Consider the following 25690-nt stretch of genomic DNA (forward strand, 5'->3'; position numbering starts at 1 on the left):
TTGTTCAAAATAACTGCTTTAACTTTCTGTTGAGAGTGAAAAATCCCAACCATAAAAATTCAGCACGGTGATGAGATAATTCCTTTTACGACCTTAGTTCTTGGGAGTAATTTTGGACCCAACCTCATCTCACATAAAACTAAACTCTCCTGTCCCTACCCAATAAAAACGTATAATTTTAATTTTAAAACCTGTATAATATTTTATGTAAATATCTTGAAGTAAATGGAATTAAGTTGTAAATATGTTGTTAATTGTGTAATAATATTAGATACTAACACACTAACTTGAATAATATGACTTACTATCAAAATGTGTACCTAAATATAAAAAATAAAAAATCATGACACTGGATGAAAAGCCACAAAAGAGAAGAAAAAGAAGATAGTCAATGTCAATCGATGGGCATGTATATGTATGTTTTCTATTTAAAACTTGTACTATATAATCTGTGTTTAAAACTTAACCTCAATATTCCTGAACCTGACGTTTTTGTAAATATCTTGCCTACTCTGTTGGCCAGCACGTGTTCAATGTAATCACAAAACAATAAAATAAGATAAAAATGGTTTCAGCTGAGCAATACTTTCCGAGGGGAGGAAAGAAGCCTAAAGAATCTTTTAATGAAAGGAAAAAGTTTGACGTGAGTATTAATGGGTTCAATAATGTTTACATATTCGATTTTTATTTAAAACGTTGCCATTGACATGTGCCTCTATAAACTAAATGAAACACTCAGTTATGAATGTAATTCGTGTTTATTATGATATGACGTTACATGCAGTTTTTAGGAAACGCGGATCGTGTCCTAAAAAAACGTAAATATCGAGCCCCAAAAATTGTACCTGAATCGGAAGATGATGAACATCTATCAGATGTTTCATACGAATCGGATACAGAAGGGATTAAGCTAGTGTCAGCTGAAGGATTATCAGAAAAGGTATGAATCGCATTTAATATTTACGCGGGGTTTCACTGTCACGTTGATTAAAATTGTGTTTTTGTATGAACCCATTTTAACTTCGTTTCGTGAACGTTTTGATTTCCATTGTTGGCAGTTGTGAAGTTGTTTATTGCGTTTGTATTTATTCTGTTCTATTACACCACCGTCAATACTGCGGTTGACTTTGGCGCCTCTCCGTTTGCTGACTACCATGGTTTTAGTTTTGAGGGCATTCATTTTGAGCCCAAAGTTTTTTCCATAATTATTTATCATGTTGCCAATTTTCTGCAGATGTTCTGAATTGTTGGCAATAATGGCAGTGTCATCATCATAAATTATGTTGTTAATTACTTTGCCATTTATCTTTATCTGTATATCATATATTGTCGGCCTCGTGGTGTAGTGGTCAGTGCGTTTGCCTGCCATGCAAGAGGTCTCAGGTTCGATTCCCGACATGGTCGATATGAAATATTGATTTAATGAGGTGTTTTTACTCTTGAATATTTTATAATCCCTGGACTGGCAAATCAGTTTTACGTTTTGGCTATTAGTTACTCTGTAGACCTCACTTAGTACACAACTGCTAATTTAAATTCAGTTATGCCATTTTAATTTAAATCAGCATTTACGTATGTTGTGTCGTTTTTAAGTGTCAAAATACTGCTGGGATTAAATGGGAATAGGGTGGGATCACATTTCATGTGTAAGTAGCGAATTCACAAATAATAATATTTAAGAATGCAATTATTTTACCGTCTGTCAGATTGTGAAAATAAACAAGATGGACATTTTGTTAGTATTGCCAGGGTAGTCGAATTTATTTACGCTTGCCTAATAAAAGCACCTGTTTTTTTTATAGTCCAGTTATTATTATAAATTTTTTGTGGTAAAGCATAACATAACACAAAATTAACTTATATTTGTGTTATGTTAGTATATTGTTCGCTGTCTAGCAACATTACGCGGCCACTTTGCGGGATGTCGTGCGGGAGGGGTTAATTGAGAAACTTTTGAACACAGTGCAATGTATGCAAACTTGATTCTTCGCTCCTGGTATATTGTAGTTCCAAGCTTATAATATTTTTATGAAGTTATGAGACTGTTTTTATGAAGTTATGAGACTGTTTTTCTGATAATTATCAAGGTACACAGTATGCACTGCTTAAGTGCCTATTTGAAGTGCATGTCCCTGATTTACGGCTAGCATAAAGCGGTTAGCATAAAGGGTAATATTAGGCTAAATAATAAAACCTCGAGTGTTTTTTAAAACATTATGTATTTACTTAGTGTCTGACTGTTTCTATTTCATTGATTATTGTCTATGTTTAACTCTGTAGACTCTGCAGGAAGGAATGATCATCATGGGACGTGTAATGAACATATTTGATACTAAAGTAATAGTTTCCCTTCCCGGGAGGCTGTCAGGAGTTGTTATGGCCTGTCATATTAGTGCTCCGTACTCCAAACTACTGAAATCCTTTGTTGATGATGAAATTGAGGTTTGTACTGTTCACATTTATTTTCTTATCTTTTCACAGTAAAACTTAGCACAGCCCCTGTATAGTAAACTGCTTGGTGAAATGAAAACAAAAAGAACATCTTAATTTTTAAGTAAAGCAACAAAGGATTTCTTTTTTTAAATGTTTCTTACATTATTAGTGATTGTATTTTATATTTTTTGTAAAGTGTTAATTTGGATTAAATTCCTTAGATTTTCACGGGCGTTAAGATGAATGATAAGTTTTATCAAAGTCAAAAAGACATTAATTAATTATGTTGTGGACATAAAACCTCCAAAACACAAAAATCTGATTTATTCTTGGTCTCCAAACTTTCAAATTGCGATTTCTTTTTTAGATTAGTGACTTTTGCCTGAACGGTAACAAACTAATGTCTCTTCTTTAAAATCTAGCTTCAAATTGATAGAAAAATACTTAATGTATGGTATGATGGGGGCTGTATTGTATGTAATTAAAAATATTTGAAAGATGAGAAAAGTTGTTGGAGAAGGGAATCCAAAATCTAAAGCAATAGCCTGTATTTGAGCATTTAAAATTTCCTTAAATCTTCTATGTGTGTTACATTTATTGACATTTACATATGAGTTTCTAAAAATTCTGCTAGCTTGTTATTCATTTTTAATTATCGTTTATTTATCTAGTCCTAAATATTGACAAATAGATTTATTCATCACACAAAATTATTGTTTTTCTCAATTCACATATCAGTACATCTATTAAACAACAGTAAAACCCCTGTTTCACGTTTTTCAAGGGAGCAACAAAAAAAGTGTACAACTGAGGAAAACTTCAAAGTGAGGAAATGAAAAATGTAGAAAAATTAAAATTTCTTTAAAATATAATTATTGTACCAGACCATACTAAATATACTGCAGAAAAATTGCAAGAACTGTCATAATTGGGGATTATTCATATTAACCAATGATTTAATTGAAAATGTTTTGTATTTTTTCAAGCAATACTGCAATGTGTTATTTTTTATTGAATTTTAAAAAATACTTAATAATTTCATCTAGGTACTTAACCTTAAAAACACGAAAATAAAATTTTGAATTTGCATAAAAGGCATACAACTATTTTTTCCCTAAATATTGGGAAATTTCATTTATATGGTATCACTTTTCTTAGTATGGCACCACAAAATTTCAACTTTCATTTACATCGCAGTAATTTCACACTTTTATGATAACTGTCTCCTTTTCACATTATGATAACTGTTTAAACTATCTCCTTTTCACATTATGTTTATAGCATCAAACAATATCTCTATTGACAAGGTTTTAAACTTTCTGCATGATAATTTATTGATGCAAAGACTTTATTCTTCCTAAACATGCGTCAACTGCATGTCAATATTTAGTAAAATGTAAAAATTAGACACTTAAACAAAATGCTCAATTACACTGCACCTACTTTGAATTTAGTTTGAGATAATAATTTACAATTTTTTTTATTTACCTCGATTTTATTCTTCATTCACGCGGCAGCGCGCGGCTCGTCTTTTGACAAATCTATCGAGTTATGAAAAAATTTCGTATGATAAACGTAAAAAACGTTAATTGGGGGGAATATTTGAATGAGAATGTATCGAAAAAAATGGGACCTAAGTATTTTGATGTAAAAAGCGGGAGAAAAACGGTTTTAAAACTTAAAAACGAGGTTTTACTGTATATGTATATATTTCAGCAGACCAATTCATAAACTGATTTGAGTAAGAGTAAAGGAAGAACAACATCTCAGAAAAAAATACTTACAGTTATAGGCACACCAGTAAAGGGTACTAGCTATAATCTAATAACGTTTTTTTTTTCCTACCTCTAGGACATGACAAGACTACCTGGCATACTAAAAATGGGAGAGTATATTAGCGTTAGAGTATTGTCTATAGTTTCTAATGTTGGTAAACGCAATTCAATCACATTGTCTATGATGCCTCAAGATGTGAACAAGGGAATTCATTTTAGCCATTTAAAAGAAGGTTTGTTGTTGTTTATTTACTATACGGCACAAGTGCCTTTTACAATATAAAATATAACAGTATATGAAACATGAAAAATGAAACAGTTATTCTTCCAAAACAGCTAAAATAGTTTCACAAAATAAAACAGTTATTTTGCGGAAATTGCTGAAACCGTTTTTAAATTCAGGGTATTTAGAGCAGCGTGGCTCGTAACAAGTAATAGTTTAATTAACTTCCAGCAGTTAGTTGCTTGTACTAGACTTTTTGCCCACGCTATGAATTTAAAAAATAATACAATTTGAAAATGAGTGATATGACGATCTGTACCCTTTGCCTACAACTACGGGGTAACAGGGTAACGAGGTGATGGTTTGTTTTTGAAAATGGAGATAATCCTTAATATCTTGGACGAGCATTCCTTGCACAAACCCCTCCCCTACCCAGCCACTCCCTAGGCTGCATCTGATGTGTATCGCTTAGTTGATCAAATGCGTTTTTAATTTTAAAAATTTCAAATTAAAAAATGCGATTTTCCAAAAAAATAATTGGGATATTTTTAAAAGTACATCATAAAAAATTTTCCTCCGAAGCTTTTCAATATGGCCCTTAAAAATGTGTATATAGGTCATTGAGCAAATCTAAGTTAATTTGTATGTATCGGCCTTGTGGTGTAATGGTCAGCGCATTTGCCTACCGTGCGAAAGGTCTCGGGTTCGATTCCTGACATGGTTTATATGAAATATTTATTCAAAAGGGTGTTTTTTTCCACCAGAATATTTCATAGTCCCTGGAGTGGTACCTGAAGATCAAGATACGTTGCGATTGTGTCCCGTGTCTGCAGTGCCCTATGCGCCAGTAGGTGCGGAAAGGGAATGATGCAATTAATCTTTTGGTGACTCATAAAGGGCGTCGGAGTAAAGTAATTTTTCAAAATAATGAAAATAATAATCTAAATTGGCGTCATTGAATTTATAAAAATACCATAGTGGAAATAGATTTTTGTAACTGAATATCTTTGAGACTGGTCTTCAGTCTATACATACATTTAATTTTATAATAAATATACCCGTCTCGAAGATGTCACGAAAGCGATGAATCCGGTCACTGGTTATTCCAAATTAGTAGATTTAAGTATCACACATCATTTGTATCTATAATTAATTACAATCACCGAGAATTTTCACTTTTGGTATCTTTATATTACGATTTATATATTTTTTCAGGAATGCTACTATCCACAGCTGTAGAGTCAATAGAAGACCATGGTTATGTTGTAGATATGGGAATACCAAATTGCCGTTCCTTTCTTCCTTCAAAATATGCTGATAAAGATCTTACTATTGGTAAGTAAGATATTTCTTAAAACAAAAAACTATAAGTCATGGACCTTATTTGAATGGACCCACAAGAGTTGGCAAATGTTCCAACTAGAAAGCAGACCCACGTTCGCTCCCTTATTTGTTATTATATATTTTTGTACCATATGAAAAAATTATATACAAAATCAATTAGAGAGTCACTAAGACAACCCGTCCTTCTTAGAACTATAGTATATATTAGTTTTATTTTCTTTTTTTACATTTCACTCAAGTATTTTTTATAATTTTGCTATCTGCACAGTAATTATTTGTCAATACAGGATGTTATATATACCTACAGTCATAGAATTAAGAATAGTACAGAAGGAGCGTAGAATCATATTTGAATACATCGGACTGTGTCCAAGAAACCCCCCCACTTTGCCCCACTTTCGCCGCGTGCATGCGTGAAGTCGCCGCGCAATGTTGCCATATCGCAAAAAATATAATCATAACACAAATGTAAGATAATTATATTTAAAAAAAGGAATTTCTTAATTTCTCTAAAATTTTATTGTATACAAGGATACATTGATTGACACAACAGAGTAGATAAGTAAAGGGTCATTTAATAAGAGTAATTTAATTATTGAACTTGGAACTTAAAAAATAAAACAAATTTTATTTTACGTAAAATTGAAATTTTTATGTCATGTCAAATAATATTTGATGTTTTAAAGATCCAATGTCTAATTTTAGAGAGGTCTAATTTTCATTAGTTCTCTCCATAGAATTAAGAATAGTCCAGAAACTGCATACAGACAGAAGGCGACTAAACTACTCTAAAAGGAGTAGTTTTACGTTTTGACCCATTAGTTTCTTTATAGACGTCGCTCAGTACTTAACAATAATTATTTTTTTAAGTAATGCATTTGCTACTTACACATGAAATGTGATTCCATCCTGCTTCTTTAAGATGCCAGCAGTTTTTTTACACTTTAAAATGACACAACACGGCATAGTAGAATTCAAATCGGGAGTTGCGTACTGAGCGATGTCTACAAAGAAACAAATGGGTCAAAATGTAAAACTACTCCTTCAAGAGTAGTTTAGTCACCCTCTGTTTGATGGGCGTATGTGGTTTCTGAACTATTCTCAATTTTATACCTACAGTTAAAGTATTGCTTGTAATTAATTAGAAAGAAAAATGAATCACCATATTATGACACTTCTCAGCCGAACTGCAATTTATGTTTTATAGTTTCAACCTCTTTTACCTTTCGTGATACTTTTTGCTTTCGTCGTGACCGACATAAGACCAATCTAAATATTTCATTTATAATGTGTATGTTTTCGAACTTTCAGAGATTGGCCAGGTTATCTGGTGTGTCATAAAGAAATGCGAACCCTCAGGAACAAATGCCATAGTAACAGTTTCTAACAGCTTAGAAAGCATTCAATCCACGTGCATTTCTGGCGATAGCGTGCACAATTATCAGATGATCTCTGATCTCCGTCCTGGAATGGCTGTAAACTTTCATGTTAACAAGGTAATATATCCATCAAATTAATGGTTACAATATTTGAGTTTGTAAGACTTCCATATTCCTTTATTTAAGGTATTCTCCATCCCTGTTGTAATTTGTTAATCTTAATGATCCCCGAGGGGGCGAAATCCAGTCTTTTGTCTATGAACATTTGGACAAACTCAAATATTGTAATGAAACCAACTGGTCCAAGAAGTTTAAAAATTGAAAAATTGTTTTCAGGCGTTGCCTAGTATGTGAAATAATTCAGTCAGATGAATCTCTTCGCAACAATAAAGGTTTCAGCTCTTTAACTTCACTAAAATCAACAGATGGAAGAATTAAAAAAATATGGATGTTCAAACATAGGCAAAATGGTGAATGTTACACAGTGTGTAAAGTGGCCACTTAAACCAGCCAATGACAGGTCATAAGCCCTGTAAATGCCTAGACTTCCATATTCTCTTATTTAAGGTATTCTCCATCCCTGTTGTAATTTGTTAAAATTAATGGTTATTGTATTAAACACTTTTTAAACTAATCGGGATTTCTTTATTTTGAAAAATATGTTTATGTCTTGGCAATTACGATTTTTAATTTTCTTTACCCATTTCTATCTTGTATCGCAGATATCGCTAGCCCAAAGCAACAGTGAGATATCTCTGAAGAACCTATTCTCAGATAATCGGACTTTGAGGTGTGCGAAGGGTCTGATGGAATTAAATGATTTAAATTAGATTACGAATACTCTATTTTCACATTGAAAGCCTCACAACAAGCTTGAAGCCTCGTGTAGTTCTTTGATCACTATTCTTAGTTCTTCAATGTTTCCACTCACAACTACTATGTGTCAGCAAATATTAGGTGGCTTATCGTTTCCCTAGTTCTTGTATGTTATTTATTTATTTGACATTTTATATACATATATAGTAAAACCTCGTTTTTACATTTACCCGCTTTTTACAGCGAAATATTTAGGTCCCATTTTTTTTCCATACATTCTCATTCAATTTTCCCCCCAATTAACATTTTTTACATTTTCCATAACCCCGGTTTTACATCGAATTTTTTTCATAACTCATTCAATCTCTCAAAAGACAAGTTGCGCGCCGCCGCGTGAATGGGAATAAAATGGAAGTAAATAAAAAAATGTGTAAATTGTTCGATTTCTGGCAAGGTCGATGTGGAATATTTTTTTAATATGTGATTTTCACTGCAATATCCTGCAAAGTCCCGGACTGGAAAGTCTGAGGTATTGATCATAATACTTTTTTTTTGCAACACAACAGACCAGGAGGCCCAATTACAGTGGTGAATTACAGCACAGAAAACGTAGGCTTGAGAAAAATCACATAAAATTTTGCGCCAAAAGATGTGATGATACTCCTGTCTACGCATGCGCAATCTTTACTGTGCATATTCTGTTTTGCACAATCTTTTACTTCGAACTTGTATGAAAAATACCATTTCTGCTAAAACTGTGATTTGAGCGAGATAGACTACGCTTCACATCAGTGAATCGTACATAGAAGGGAGATGACAATATACATACTCTGGGCATTGCCCAACGTATGTGCAAATTTGAATTTCGTTATTCCCTGGCCAGTAAAATCCAGTCTTGTCTGCAACATTTGGTTATTTTTCAGCCATTATCCGATGGTGCTGAGGGAAGTGTGCTCTCAGATTCTACAGGATACATTCATGTGTCACAAATAGGCGCAAAAGTTCAGGTCGGAAAAAGGGTCAAAGCTCGTCTGCTGTACGTAATGCCAGTTACTAAATTTGGATTCTTCACAACGAGAAAGATATTTGAAACACTCAAACCTCCTCTTCATGAAGAGGCTCACTTAAAAGCTGGTGCGGTCATTGAAAATGCACAGGTATTTATTTGTATTTGTTTATTTTGCATAAAAATGTCTGCCTTAAAACAGGTTGTACCTAGTTAGGCAGACTAGACATAATCCAGAGAAATTGATTACCTTAAACATGTAGTAGATAAAGAAATTGTAATTTTTGTTAACAAACCGTGATTATTTATTATTATTATTTAACCCTTTCAGCCCGGTTTATATATTAAAAAATACACCCTATTTAATATTAATTTAATCCCGACCTAGCAAAATTAAAATAAGGTTTTTAGGAAAGTTTATTTTTTAATTACTGGTATCTCTAAGTATGTCTTTTTTTTCTTGCCTATGTTAGTAGCAGTCATTACAAAGAAAATTTTGTATTTTAGTTTGTCAATCTTCTGGCTAGTTTGTTTGTTTTCATTTCACATAAATTAAACTGATTTAAATAAACATATATTGTAAGATATGAACTTTGTCTGATAATTGTCAGTTTGAAACCTAGTGTAGTAAACAAATAAATAAGTGTTCCTTAAAAAGAATGTAAAATAATTTCTAAAGTAAAAAATAATTTTAAAAACATAATTTACCAAAAATTTTTGAAGCATGAAATATAAAAACGGTACACCAAATATTAATTAAAAATAGTGTCAAGCTTATTTATGAATATTACATTTATATTTGAAGCACGAACTTTGTATTCCATTATAATAAAGTAAATGTAAAATAACTTTGTTTTTAATCACCGACCGGTTTCAAAGCTATACCAGCTTCTTTATCAAGGTACACTTAACTAATGAATTAGAAAATAAAGACACCGGATTAAAAGTTCTTCATGCTGAAAAACAGACAACTTGGAGAAATAAAAAAAATAATAAAATAAAAATATTTCCTTTAGTTCACTCCTGTCTAGTTTTAAAGATCGTATCCACGTCACTTCACAATTCATTAGTAAAATATATAAAGTAGGTAGAAAAAAAAGAAGTCATTAAAAACAAAATTGTTTTATATTTATTTTACAATTTGCAGTAAAACCTTGTTTTCACGTTCCTCGATTTTATGTTTTCCCGCTTTTTACACCAAAATATTTAGGTCCCATTTTTTTTCCATACATTCTCATTCAAATATTCCCCCCAATTAACATTTTTTACGTTTTTCATCACCCCGGTTTTACGTTGAAATATTAAAAAAAATTCATTCAATCTGTCAAAAGACAACGAGCCGCGCCCCGCCGCGTGAATTGAGATAAAATCAAGGTAAAGAAAAAAAGGTGTAAATTATTGTCTCGAACTAAATTCAAAGTCGGTGCAATGTAATTGACCATTTTGTTTAAGTGTCTAATTTGAACATTTTACTCAATAGTGACATACGGTTTACGCATGTTTATATATATGTTTGTATAATTTATATAGCGCCATTTTTGTGAAAATCACCTCAAGGGCGCTGTACAATAAATAAATATCCCAGCACGTCTTGCAGCCACAGAGCGCATGGACGGTTGGGATTCTAGTTCCTCGTCTCCAATTATGAAATATAACAATTATGATATATAGGAGCTAGATAACAGCACGTCTTGCAGCTACAGAGCGCATGGACAGTAAGAAATCTAGCCCCTATTTACTTTTATTAATTTTTTTTTTATTTAACAGTGAAGTTTAAAGTTTAAGTGATATTTTAAAAACGAAATAAAAAGCAAATTTATAATAATAGAAGTAAGATAACAACAAGTCTTGCAGCTACTGAGCGCATAGACGGTTGAAATTCTAGACCCCATTTACTAAATTTAGATATTTAATAGTTGATAACATTTACAAAATATGATAAATATAATATGATAGCTAACATCACAAACAGTCTTGTAGCTTCAAAACGCATTGACAAGTGGAATTTCAACAACATAAGAGCGATTTTAAAGTCTTTACATCAATAAATTACGATGCAGAAAGTTTAATCATTTAGCAATAGAAATATTATTTGAAGTTATAAACATAATGTGAAACAGTTTTGCCGCGATGTAAATGACGGTTGAAATTTTGTGGTCCCATACCAAATAAAGTAATCCCATATAAATAAAATTTCCCAATATTTACGGAAAAAATCGTTGCCTGAAATTTTCTTTTTCTTTTTTGTTTCTGTACTTTTGCTTTATTATGTATTTCTTTTTGTTAACATGTTGTAACTTTATATTATATTAAATAAAAAATAAAAATGATGCAAATTCAAATTTTTATTTTCTTGTTTTTAAGGTTGAGTACCTACATACAATTATTTAAACAAGTTTTTTTTATATTAAAATAAATAAAACAACTTTGTTTTTAACGACTAATTTTTATTTTTCACCGAACGGTTTCAAAGCAAACAAGCTTCTTTGTCAAGGTTTACGTAACTAATGAATTGATTCCTTTTTATTTTATTTCTATCATGTTCACTAAATACTACACGTGGCCCCAATAAATCAAGTGTTTTTTTTCTTACTCGGGTGGTAATCTGATATCATTATTTTCAAAGTAAGCCAGGAGAGGACTAAAAGAAATATTGTTTATTTGGTTATTAATTATTGTTTTCTTATTATCAATCGCTTTTTTAATTTCTAAGATTTCTAAGTTGTCTAATTTTAATATTTTATTTTCAACATGAAGTACTTTTAATCCAGTGTCTTTATTGAAGTTATGATTGTTTTCTATCAGATGATTTGCGAATTCAGAAAAATTATTATTATTTAAGCATCTTAAGTGTTCTTTTCCTCTAATATTAAAGTTTCTTTTAGTTTTTCCAATGTAGTTTGAATCGCAATCATTTCAATTTAATTGGTATTTTCCAGATTTATTATATTTATGGACTTTGTCTTTGTGATTTTTTAACAATGTTCCTATATTATTAGTTGTGTAGAAAGCCGGTTTAATGTTTGATGGTAGGAAATTTGATAATTGTTTTGAAAAAATGTCATTTATAAAAAAGAATTCGCCTCCATTGTTTACGTGGGTTTGCTTTGGTGGAAGTCGAATTTGAATATTTGTTTATAAGTTTGCGTTTTTGTTTTAATATTTTATCAATTAAGTTCTCATTATATCCATTATTATTAGCAATCTGTTTTATTGTATTAAGTTCTTTTTAAAATTAATATCATCTAGTGGAACGTTAATTAACCTATGTATCATTGAATGGAATGCGGAATGTTTATGGGCGATTGGATGATTTGAAGAATTATGAATAATTGTGTCAATATGTTGGTTTACGGTATATTTCGAAATCATTTTTTATTTTTTTATTGTTAAAGACAAGTCAAGAAAGTTTAATTTTTTATCTTTTTCTATTTCTTAAGTAAATTTTATTTCTTTACGTAATGAATTTAGGAAAGTTGTTTTAGTTCGATAAAAAATAACACATTGTAGTACTGCTTGAAAAAATTCAAAATATTTTTAACTAAATCATTGGGAAATATTTTTAACTAAATCATTGGGAAATATGAATAATTCCCCATTATGACAGTTCTTACAATTTTTCTGCAGTATATTTAGTATAGTCTAGCACAATAATGATATTTTTATGTAATTTATTTTTTTCCATACATTTTTAATTTCCTCACTTTAGAGTTTTCCTCAGTTTTACAATTTTTTTGTTACTCCCTTGAAAAACGTAAAACAGGGGTTTTACTGTTTATAAACTGGCCCTTAAAGGAGTAGAAAGCAGTAAAAATCGGAACAACAGATGAATTTTATACAGGAAACACCGAAATATAAATGGCTTGTTTTTTATTGGCTATGTATGATAAAGTCGCATCATTCTATTTCCATTCAGTTATTTAACATATTTATATTTTTTAAAGTGTTGTTAATTTCTGCTTTTTTATTGATATACTTGTCATTAGTAACAATCTTATATCCTATATAATAGAATTATGTGTATTTCAGGTGACAAAAGTAACTGCCTCATCAGTAATATTGAAGTTTGACAAGATAATTGGAATTATGAAACTAAATCAAAGTGCCTACCCAAAAAACAAGATAAATGAAGCTTATCCCATAGGTAAGATTAAAATAAATGCGTTGAGATACATGTTTTGTATAATGTAGATTGCAGGAATGATTTTCTACCCATCAATTACTGAGAAGAATATGGAATGAAAAAGTACTCGCTTGATAATGCGGGTTTATTGTTATTAATAGCAACTTTTGATCAACAGAACAAGCTCAAATATTGCAATCGGACCGCAGATCGACCCATGTCATGTTGATGGCCGCCAAAAAATATTTTGAGTTGCCACATGCCACGAGAACGTTACTCGTATAATCAGTATTTTTTTAAAAACCCTTTTAAAAAATATCTTTTATCTTACAGGAAGTCAACACACAGTTCGAATAATTTATTACCACCTCTCGGACTATGCCTATATCTGTTCTGATAAAGAAAATATTTTGGAACAAAAGTATTTCAATATGGCAGACTTAACTGTCGGCGAAATTGTTGATGCAGTTGTGGAGAATGTACTGGAGAAAGGTGTCTCCATTAAGCTTGGAAAAATTAAAGGTATTTACTTCATTTTACTTTCTAATTTAAGTGAACTATTATATTTCTCAAACCAAACTAACTTTTAAGTTTTTTTGTAAAGAGAATAGAAATATTAGCATTCTTACAATTTACCCAAATATTTCAATTTTGGTGGCCATTTTCAACGAGCTATAAATAACCCACTGTGAGAAAATGGATATCAAGTTGAGGTAGAGTAGGGTTCGAACCTTGGAACTCTGATCCGCAAGTCCTCCACGATTTCAATAAGTTTTTATCTGATTTCAATATGTTTTTAAATCTGTTCTTAATATGACAAAATTAGGTGTTATTTATTGTTTTGTTATTTTTGATGCATTAATTTTTAAAACAAGCCTACATTGAATAAATAAAACTAATTCTTAGACAATATTTTGAACATTTAAAAATGTTTGTAGATAAATATGCTGGATAAGTTCCCCCTGGGAAGTTGCTTATGATCAATAAATGTTGTAATAGAGATGGATCACTTAACAGTGTGTAAAGTGATCACTTAAACCAGGCAATGAAAGTTCATAAGTCATGAAAATGTTTAGATTTTATATTGCGCTTCTTTGTTATACATATTATAAATCTTATGAATTTTACTTAACTCTTGTGCGGCTATGATGTCACATAAATCTACATAGAATATAAGCCTTCATGTATAATCTCTCTCATTTAAAAAAATCTTAATACTACGTTACACTACCGTTTCCAGAGGGATTTTTTTAACACAGTCTTTGAATAGATATCGGGTTGTGGTCCCGTGGCTAGTGTCTTGGACTCACGGAACAAAGGTCCATGGTTCGAATCCCACTCTACCCCAACTCAATTCCCTTTTCTAATAGTGAGTTATTTACAACTCGTTGAAAATGGCCCTCAAAATTAAATATTTGGGTAAATCATAAGAACGCAAATATTTCTTTTTATAAAAAAAAAAAAGTTAATATAAGCACATGCTTTTGAAAACAGTGAGAAAATTTTGTTGAAATTGAAATGTATTTTTGGGTATTTCCTAGTAGGTGAGATAATTTGATAGTAACTCTCCACATTTATAAAGGTTTCAGCTTTTTTACTTCCCAAATTCAACAGAGAGAAGAATTTAGGAATATCATCAACGGCAATCCATCACCGCATAACTCAAAACTGACCACTTTAGATAAGATTAAAATATTTTTATTGTATGTGCTCAGTAAAATTGAGGGTTTTTTATTACATTTAAGTGAATCTTATTTTGATTTACTGAAATTTAAAAAAAAAATCCATAATTTTACTGAACAAACATTAAAAAAAAGTTTTAATCTCTCGCCTTTGAGGTTGTCAAAATTGAGTGACCCAGTGATGGATTGCCATTGATGATGTGGATCTTCAAAAACAGGCAATGAAAAAATTGCGATGTCATAAACCGGCTAATGACAGGTCATAAGATCTGTAAATGCTCAAACTTCCACATTCTCTTTCCTTTTGTCTTTTGAAATATGTATTGCAAACTTATTTTCTTTAACATGTATTTTTTTATCAAATTAGGGTGGATATCAAAATTGCATGTCAGTGATGTTGGATTATTTGAACAGACTAAATCTAATAGCAAAGTGACCACAAGTCTTGCAGCTAAAAAGTTCAAACCGGGACAAGAAATCAAAGCTAGAGTGTTGAAAGTTAATCCCTCTATATCTGTTCTACACTTGACGGCTAAACCTACATTACTGGATCCCGAACTGGTTATTTTATCCAAATATGAAGATGCTAAAGTTGGCTACCAATACAAAGGAGTAATCGTACATGTAAGTATAATGAATAAGGATAAAGAATAAGGTTTGCTTTCTTGTGATTTACCTAAATATTTCCATTTTGGGGCCATTTATAACGACTCACTATTGGAAAATAGGAATTTAATGTGGGGAAGAGTGGGGTTCAAACCTCGAACCTCTGATCTGTGAAAAAAAGTATCAGAATATCAGTACCTTTCCCGTTTTTTTAATATTATGTTTTATATTTGTACACCGTACGTTCGAAGACGGCAGATAAAACTGGGTGCTTTTATGGGTTTTCGAATAGTTCTAGCTTCTAAAAATAATAATTAATCATAAAAGCAAAACAAAAAACGCGCCAATGGTAAAATATCTGCAGTGTGTAAAATAAATCACATTCCGGGGAGAAAATATGGGAATACGTTTGTATGAAAAAAAGACAGATCGCGTTTCCTCTTAAAATTAGCAAAGTACACCTTCGTTTGCAAATGTCCATAATGCTAAGTATTGAGTTCATTTTTTGCTTAATTTTAAAAATGTATTAAATAAAGTATACTCAGCTATGTTTGCCTACCATGCAAGAGGTCTCGGGTGCGATTCCCAGCATGGTTGAAGTGAAATATTAATTTAAAAAGAGGTTTTTACACTGGAATATTTCATAGCACCTGAAGCCTGATCATCCTACCTTCATGTAAAAAAAATTATCAAGACATGCTGCGATTGGTGTACCAATGCAGTGCCCTATGCACCATAAAGTGTGGAAAGGGAATTAAATGTCTGATTGAAATATCACATTTAATTATTAATTAATATAGATACTTTAATAGGAAAAGGAAATAAAGAGAAAGGAAAAGAGGAGAGATTAAGGAAGAAAAAGGAAATTTTTCTTCAAACGTGAGTTAAACACAGCTACTTCTTTGCCATCCTTATGAAGATTGAAGTATCTAGCATTTTTGACGACATTTTGTTAAGTTACAGATTCGGAATCACAAAGAAAAAATCTTTATTTTAGTCTCCCTAACAATATTCCTTCAGGAACCATGAAATCCAGGAATCAAAACTTCAGTAACTAGATTTTCAGTTTATAATTATCTTTAATTTAGTTTTATTTAAGTTTAATTTATCTTTAAAATTTAAATAATATTAAAACTAAATTGATATCAGTTTTTTTGTTTCTTTTAATACATACACATATAGTGATGACATGCATAGTATTAAAACTACAACAAAAAACACTTTTTTTTCTTTTACCGTATTTTTCTTAGAAACATGTCTAACTGAGATACTGCCCTCATACAGAGGGCAGTACTGTAGAAACATCTTTGATAGTGGGTGAGGGACAATTCCACATGGACACTATATGAGTTTGAGGAGAAGGAGAAATTGTGGATGAGAATTAAGAGGGTGTTTTGAGAATATTAAAGAAGGGGTAAACCATGAACTGATAAGCATTGAAATGCTCCTACATTAGGACTATGAAGTACAGTGCACAGAAGTGAGAGGGTGTGATGGTCTCTACGCTGTCTATTTTGAGCCGTTTCAGTTGCCTACGATAATCAGATAGGTGGTTACATTTTATAGTTGGGGACTAATTAATGTAATGGAGTTTCCTAAGGAGATTTACCTTACCATTTTAATTGAAATGTGTATCAAATATTGTTTTTTATTGTAAAATTATGAAATGTATGAATCAAATTATTTTAGCATTTTCATTTCGGAGTTATGGTAGCATTCTTTGGAGAAGTAAAGGCGATTGTCCAGAAGAACCAGCTATCCCATGAAACTGTTTCTAACATCCCAAGCGCTTTTCTGATTGGACAAGTTGTAAGTATACAAATTATTATGGTTTCAAATATTATTTTTACATTGGTTTATATCTAGTCATTTATTGAATATAATTTTTGATTAAAATACAGGTAAACTGCACAATATTGTCTGTTGATATTGAAGCTTGTAAAATTAATGGCAGCTTCATACAAGAAGGACATATTGATGACAAAATGAAAAAAGTAAGTTAATTTTACCTTTTTGTTTAAATTAAGTACCTAAAATAAATATATTAAGTTAGTAATAAATCTGTGGTTTGGGTCTAAAAGGCCCAATGTCGTAAATCTCAACATTATAGGAGAGTAATTTTACAGCTATTTTGTGATGTTATAATAAATTGTTTGAGGTGTTTGAAACTTCATATTATCAATTAAAAAACATTTGCATACGTTAAATATGTTGGCAAGAAAAAATTTAATCCGATATTGGTCCTTTTAGACCCAAGAGATTGTTAATGCTCATAAGCCATATAAATATATTGAAAATATAGCTGTTAATAATTGTGCTTTTCAGAAAAATAAAAAATCTAAAAAGAGGAAAAATTCAGAGGAAATGAATGAATGCAGTGATATTATTTCCGAGCCATCTAAAAAGAAGAAAAAAAAGAAGAGAGAATGTGCGGAGGAAATAAATGAGAGCATTCCAAAAAATGATAATGAAAACAATGAACCGGTTAAGAAGATAAAAAATAAGAAGGAATCTTCAGAATCTCACGGTACTTTTAGCAGCAAAATTGATGTTGATGTTCCTGAAAAAAAGAAAAAAAGAGAGAAAGTAAAAACTCCACTGATTGATTCCAAAAGCTCAGTTGATTCTGAATCTGAAAGTAAAAAAAGCAAAAAACCATTAGCGGTAATTATTTAGTAAAGATTATTTTATTTACTGTATATTCGTGGATGGTATTATAAGGTGCTCCTTTTTGATAACTAGGTGCTGATTAGCAAGTAAAAGTCAATTTTTAAAATTCTTTCAGCCCAGGTGTTGGTTCAAATATATGTACATATACTAAATTTAAGATTTACTTACTCACATATGTACGAAAATTGGGTTATGATGATGATGATGATGATAACGATGAAACCTTTTAGGTGCTTGTATTTTATTCACATGTTTTTTAAAAACTATTTTGTTTTTAGAAGGAAAAAGCTGTCTCTAAAGGTATTGGGAAAGTGTCCCCATTCGGCAATGATGCTGAAATTACCAATAGAAAAAAACAGCAACATGAAACGGTTCAACAATCGCAACAGGAAAGTGTGGAAGGTCCGGAAAAAAAGAAGAAGAAAAAGAAATCTGATGAAGATAAAGTTAAAAAAAATGTTAATTCTGAAAATGAAAAAAATGTGAACAAGTTGTCTTCCGAGGGGCCAAAGTTCTCTAGCATGGGAAACTTTTGGGAACTAAATGCAGACACTATTGCTAAAAACATTTCAAAGAATACAAATGACTCGAGCAGTGAATCGGAAGTTGAGAAGGTATCAGATTTTTAATTACATAGTAAATAAACTATTTTATGTGTTTTGTTTCCAATTCTTTATAGACAAGCACTGGATAGAAAGCAGGGGTATTTTTGTTGAGATTAGATTAGACTAGACTAGACTAGATTAGACTAGAGTAGACTAATTAGAATTATTTAAAAAAAAAAGGAAATGTCACCTGATAAAATAATAACATGTTTTTGAAACATTATTTGTGTATAGTGCTCATTGTCTATAATACGCTCATTTATTTATTTAATTTATCACTTTTATTCAAGTGTCACCAATATTTTTTTGTGTGATTAAATAAGAAATAGAGATTGGTGTGAACTCTTTAATGAAATGAAGATTTTAAACGATTGTTTTTTAATATGTATTTTTTGGGTGATTCCGTGTAGGTTGAATTCGTTTCGACGTTTTGGCTACCATCCCAGGGGCCACCTTCAAGGCAAACTATATGTTGTGTAGAAAAAAATATATGTTTATCGTATATTATGTATTAGTAGTTAGTACCATGTTGCAGTCGGCAGTAGTTTTATTTAGTGTCATTTTGTTGTTTGTCAGATGAAGTGCCAGGAACCATGATGAGTTAAATTTGAGCCCACCGTCTTTGTTTATGTTATTTGGGTGTTGGTGTTTTTCAATCGCCTCTTGTATTATTTGTGCACTGTAGTTTCTGGGTTTATGTAAAATCTCCGGTCCGAAGTCGAAAAAATGACTTGTTTCATAGAAGTGTTTCGCTATAGCTGATTTTTCAGGGTGTCCGTGTTAACACGCTCTTTTGTGTTTGTCAATTCATTTCCTTGTTGTACGTTGTTTCCCTGTTTGTCGGATATATAAATTTTCACATCCATGGTAGCTCAGTTTAAATAGCTCAAACAAACTGAAGATGCCTCCTGCAACTGTAGCCAGATCATTAGAAAGATGCCAATCTACAAGGGATCAGCCAAAAAAGACGAAACATACTGACAATAGTCACCGTGAAAATCTACGCACCTATTATTTTTGCCTTTTTTTATTTATTCATATTTTTTCTCTCACTAACTATAGCTAATAATAAAAATAATGTGACCTCACTGGGGCTGCCAGTGCCGAGGACACTTAACAATATACTTTTTTGATAATATTTTTATATTTGAGAATAAACAAAGAAGACTAACTTAATAAACAGAGATAATTAACAAAATGTTTAGACAGTTTTAAACACTACATATTAATGTTTATAATTAATTTATGTACATCTTTTTTATTTATATTACCAAACGCACAATGAAAGAATAAAAACCTAACATAAGCCATACACTTATGGAGCAGTTGATTCAATATTGGTTTGGGCGAATGAGACAATCTATTTTACTTTTACCTAGCTCCACTATCCATTTTTTATAGCCTTTTTGAACATTTTCTCATTACTAATTGTTTTAATAGATAGTGGAAGTAGGTTATAGATTTTAATTGAATATTACTCAAAATCCCTTTGTCTGAGAGTGGTATTAGTTTGTATTTGTTTAAGTTGTCTTTGTGTTGAGAATCTAGTGATTATATTATTTGTATGTGATGTATTGTAGGGGTTATGTATTTCATTTGAGTAAGAGTAGTTTTTGAATCTGTAAGGGAGTATTGTTTTAGTGTATAATTTCTTTGGTATCATAAGTTGTGATTTGTGGAATATTTCTTCAGTAGATGTCTGTATTCAAATGTATGTTTTCTAATTAGGTTGATGATAAAATAAAAAAGAAGAAAAAGAAAATGACAGCAGCTGAGAAAGTAGATAAAGCTCGTCAGGAAGAAGAAAAACTTAGAGAAGTAGAACACGAACTTTCTAAAGCTGATAGTCAACCACAATCTTCAGATCAGTTTGAACGATTGTTATTAGCTAATCCTAATAGCAGTGAATTATGGATTGCATACATGGCATTCCATTTACAGGTATGTAAAACTACATCTGAACAAATTCTTGCTAACATCAATCAAGTCCAATTTCATTACATGAATAATTATCAAATTTCACACATACATAATTTTTTTTATCTTTTTGACTGATTAAAATTTCAAAGACTTGTTTTGCGATTTTTTGTATTAATTGCATGTAATAACTCCGTCTGGAAGACTAGGCATTTATTTGTGAACTGTCATTGGTTAGTTTAAATAATCACTACAAACTGTGTAACATTCACCATTTTGCCTATGTTTTTGAACATCTATACAGTAAAACCCCCTTTTTACGTTTTTCAAGGGAGCAAGAAAAAAAAGTGTAAAACTTAGGAAAACGCTAAAGTAAGGAAATGAAAAATGTATGGAAAAAAATAAGAATAACAATAAAAATAAAAAAAATTGGTACACTATAGTGTACATTTACTTCCAGAAAAATTGTAAAAACGGTGATATGTGGAAGTTGACAGTATTTTCAATAATTTTACTAAAAATATTTTTATATTTTTTAAACAATATTATGTAATCTGTTTTTTAATTGATTTAAAAACAGCATGTTAAAATTATTATATGTGTAAAAAAAAAAAAAAAAATAGAATTTTGAATTTGCATAATATAACACAAAATATTTTTTCCCCTAAATGTTGGGAAATTTTATTTATACGGTATCACTTTTTTCTAAGGCATCACTAAGAACAACTGTCATATAGTTAGCGGCTTTTTAAACCATCTTTTTTATAACTTTAAATATTTCTATTGTTATGTTTTAAACATCGCAATTTAATGATATTAAAACTTTATTGTTTCTAAACGTTTGTCAACTGAGTATTATGATTTGTTCAAGTCAATATGACGTTTTTGTTCAAATGAAAATTAAGACTAACCCTAAAGGTTAATAGGAACTAGGAACATTTAAACAAAAAGGTCAATTACACTGCATCTGCTTTGAATTTATACAATAATTTATCCTTTATTAGTTGTTTACCTGTTTTTATTCTTCTTCCATGGCACACGCGGTGGCGCGCGGGCCGCGGCATTATTATTACGACATAATTTTGGCTTTTTTGACACATCAAATGAATTTCGAAATTTTTAAAGTGTGAAACCGGGTTTTTGAAAAATGTAAAAAACGTTAATTGTGGGGAATATTTGTATGAGAATGTATGAAGAAAAATGGGGCCTGAACATTTCGGTGTTATAAGCGGGAAAACGTAAAATCGAGGAATGTAAAAATGAGGTTTTACTGTATATGAATCTTACCTTCATCAATAATGGTTTTATTTCACAAAATTCAACAGATGGAAGATTTTTCAACATAGGCAGAATTGTAAATGTTACAGCGTATAAAGTAATCACTCCATCTGGTTTACCTTTCAATATATATGTTAATTGATCACCCCTTACTTGTTCTTTTCAAGAAAAAGACTAAACACGTATAACTTCTTTAAATTTATATTTTGTACAATTATCTGAATATGTACATAAAAAATGAAAAAAAAACCCAACATGTAGTTATGTTTAAGAGCAATTTTTGTTTAAGAATATTTATGTATTTGGTTGATAGCATCTCGACTATAAAATATATGTTCTGTTTCAAAACCTGCTGGTTTGAGTCGAGTTATTTAAAAAAAGTTTGTTATATAATACATTATTTAACATATGATATTTGATTTTAAATTATTTATCGTAAATCTTGAGCTTTACTGTTTGAATTCTAGGCAACCGAAATTGAAAGGGCAAGGTCTGTGGGTCGAAAAGCCCTCAAAACCATATCATTCCGTGAAGAACAAGACAAGCTTAATGTCTGGCTGGCTTTACTTAATATAGAAAATCGGTTTGGTACTATGGTAACTATTTTTTGTAAATATGTTAACTACTTCTAGTTTACATATGCATTCTTAATGACAACAAATACTGCGCCTTTCTTGCAGGAATCCCTTACACACACACTTCAAGAGGCTTTACAAATGAATAACCCATTTGATGTACATTCTAAAATGTTGGACATGTATTTGGATACTGGTAAAGAAGATGAATTGCAATCCCTGGTCGATATTATGGTGGCCAAGTATAGAAGTAATCCACAGACTTACATCTTGACAGGAGAGGTTTTGTATAAACTTAAACTTGTTGATAGGGCTCGGTCAGTAATGCAGAAAGCCATCAGTCGGTTGGAAAACAAAGCTCGTAAGTTCTCTTCAAATTACTATATTTTTTCATCCATTTTCGTTTGTCGTGTCACTTTTTTTTTTACTAGAGAATAACTGATTTGACTTTTTTTTAATAAGCCAAATTTATTGTATAAAGCATAGTTACTTGTATGTTTATATTGTTTTAAGTGAGCAGCTTAAAGCTGGTATGTTGAAATTTTATTAATTCATTTTTTTATAAACATCATCTAGTCAAGATGTTAAGATTACACTTGATACCAATTCTTGTGGCAGTTTGTTTCAATTATCAACAATCCTTAAGCCATATATTTTTTTAAAAATTAAAGCAGTGTAATATTTCTATTATGAATATAAAATTTCAACCATGAGTTTGATACTATTATACAATACTCATACTCATTAATACTAATTCATAACTATTTGTTATCGAGAAATTGATGTGACATGGTTATTATCCATTTTATTTTAATTACAGATATACCCGTTCTAATCAAGTTTGCTCACTTGGAAAACATTCACGGGGATTCAGAAAGAGCTGAAGCTTTATTTGAGCAAATAATAGGTGTCATGCCCCAGAGAGTTGATATTTGGTGTGTTTATGTAGATATGCTGTTGAAGTCACACAAAATTGACAGCTTGAGGTAAAGTTATAATTGAATTTATTTGTCATAATGTCCCCATTCAGGCAAATTAATTAATTATGGATAACTTATATAGCGCCATTTTCGTAATAAAATACCTCAATGCACTATACTGTGGTGCCTTTTTATCTTTAAAAACATTACATAGTTGTCTACAATTAACAAATGTTTAGAAGAAATTGGTAAAAATCGGAACTATGACTAGTTTTTTTTTATTGGGAAATTGAATGTGGCTTGTTTTGTTATTGTCAATGACAAGAGTCATCAGGTTCTATTTTACTACTGCTGCTTTTGATGTTTTTAACAATAAAAGGAAAGCTATAAGAACACTAGCACCCTCAATCATTTTCTTCTCTTTTTTGACAGACTAACTTTATTATTGGAAACTAACAAATCTGTAAATAAAACTTTTTTATTTTGATACCAAGAAAACACAAGATAATTTATAAAGCAACCCTCATAGCTTAAAGGGTGATGGTGTCATAGGGGTTTTAATTCGATTTTCTGTGATACCGCAATAATTAAAATGTCTTTCTTTTTTTCAAGCCTAGGTACTTAGTGTTGTAATTTCTTAATATAATTCTGTGGTGCAAAAAATAAAATTAATGAATGGTTGTGCTTTTAGGGTGCAATTGTATTAAAGGGGTCGGTGAGAATAGAATCTGAATCAATATTCAAAATTATCAATTTGTAATGTGAATATGTATATCATTAATTTCAGACTAGTGTTTGAAAGAGCAGTTTCCCAAAAATTACCCTTACGAAAAATGAAGACAATGTATAAAAAGTGGGTTGAAATTGAAGAAAAACTTGGAAATTCTGATCAAGTAGAACGAATAAGAGAAATGGCCATGGAGTACATTAACAAAGTTAAGTGCTGAAATAAGATACATTGTATTTTATAAAATGTTTTCTAATAATAAAGTTTATCAAATATGACATTTGATTCCCAAACAGAAATTTTATTTTACCAGTATGTATTTACCTTTTTTTGTATATCTACAGAGGTGAATGTTTTTAGAAAAAAGAATATGGAAGTAGCATTTATAAAGTGATCTTTAAACCAGCGAATGACCCATTCACAATGCCTATTCCAATCACCGACGCATAATAAATAGGCACATTATTCCTGCACTAACTCCATCTTAGATATAGCAAATATTGCTTTGCCCTAAAAAATTACTAAAAAAGAGAGAAATAAATCACGATACACATTCAATCATTTGCGTAAAAAAGGTATACACACATTAACTTGATTCATATTTATTTCTGTGTAACTCAATACTTTAGATAGGCCAATAGGCAGCTTTCTAAATTTTGGAAAATATCTATTAATTCCATAAATTAGAAATTTACGAATGAAAATACATCTGTTTTGTTTTTCACTTACAGTACAAAGTATTTTTTCATCAAACATGATGGCCGTATCGTGGCATCACGTCTGATCATGGTAAAAGTTAGATTAAGGCACGGAAAGCAATTACCCACAAATTGTCATGCCATTTTCTGTTCTCTAGTAAAGTGTCTATTTAATCTTTTGAGGCCATATGTAGGTTCAAACAAACGGTAACTTTGCAATTTTATTTATTCCAGTATTTTTTTTATTTATTAGAAACATACATACATTAATAATCCAGAGAAATCTATTACCTAAGTATGTATATATGTAGTAGATAAAGAAATTTTAATTTTCTGTTAATAAACCATGATTATTATTATTATTAGTTGATTACAGAGACAGAGTTTATAGTGACACAACTCGCTAGAAAATCCGTGTTGAGTTGGGGCAATTCAAATAATAATGTCCGGTTTTTGATAATGTGGAACTTCAGCCCTACGAGAAATTGAATACAAAAATGTTTTCTTGCGGTAAAAATTAGAGCATTAAATAGTGTAGCAAAGTTTCTTGAAAATGTACGAAAAAAATATTTTAATAAAAACGCACTACTTTGAATGACATCACTGGTTCATACGAATCAACCTATGATATGAGAGCTGTGGAAGATTTCCGGTCTGCTTGCCGTTTCTGGACCAATGGGAAGAACTGAATGAGAATAAGCGGAAATGAACCTCTGACGTCACACGCGGAGTTATTTCAGAAATACAAAACTTTTAGCTTTTAAAAAAATTTAGCTTAGTTTAATAGTCTATTAACAAATAATAAAATATTTAAAAACCACTGAACTTCCTAATTGCTGTCAATCTTTCTTAATGACATCTATTTTTGTCCTCTAGGTTGCAATCATTTACATGAATGAATGGCATTCACATT

The 25690-nt window shown here is 30.7% G+C and overlaps 2 protein-coding genes across 2 annotated transcripts in view; one reads left to right on the forward strand and one right to left on the reverse strand.

Moving 5' to 3' along the window:
• The window catches only part of LOC148282671 (uncharacterized), a 117505-nt gene that overhangs the window by 86508 nt on the left and 5307 nt on the right, over positions 1 to 25690 (reverse strand). The window lies entirely within an intron of this gene.
• On the forward strand, positions 454 to 24372 carry LOC148282677 (rRNA biogenesis protein RRP5-like). The gene is made up of 19 exons (XM_088224726.1): positions 454 to 643; positions 785 to 940; positions 2281 to 2442; positions 4285 to 4441; positions 5647 to 5766; positions 7087 to 7271; positions 8894 to 9127; positions 13006 to 13120; positions 13433 to 13621; positions 15149 to 15405; positions 17077 to 17196; positions 17289 to 17381; positions 17713 to 18051; positions 18336 to 18671; positions 20391 to 20603; positions 22325 to 22453; positions 22538 to 22793; positions 23253 to 23418; positions 24140 to 24372. The coding sequence occupies exons 1-19, from the start codon at positions 566 to 568 to the stop codon at positions 24297 to 24299; spliced, it is 3465 nt and encodes a 1154-aa protein (XP_088080852.1). The 5' UTR covers positions 454 to 565; the 3' UTR covers positions 24300 to 24372.

The sequence above is a fragment of the Micrasema longulum genome, unplaced genomic scaffold, assembly GCF_059751315.1.
Source record: "Micrasema longulum isolate JH-2025_06_02 unplaced genomic scaffold, ASM5975131v1 h1tg000306l, whole genome shotgun sequence".
Lineage (NCBI taxonomy): Eukaryota > Metazoa > Arthropoda > Insecta > Trichoptera > Brachycentridae > Micrasema > Micrasema longulum.

Coding starts and splice junctions, on each gene's coding strand:
- LOC148282677 (XM_088224726.1), top strand. CDS start 566: ATGGTTTCAGCTGAGCAATACTTTCCGAGGGGAGGAAAGAAGCCTAAA. Junction 7,272..8,893: donor TAAACTTTCATGTTAACAAG/GTAATATATCCA, acceptor GTTATTTTTCAG/CCATTATCCGATGGTGCTGA. Junction 15,406..17,076: donor ACAAAGGAGTAATCGTACAT/GTAAGTATAATG, acceptor AAATTATTTTAG/CATTTTCATTTCGGAGTTAT.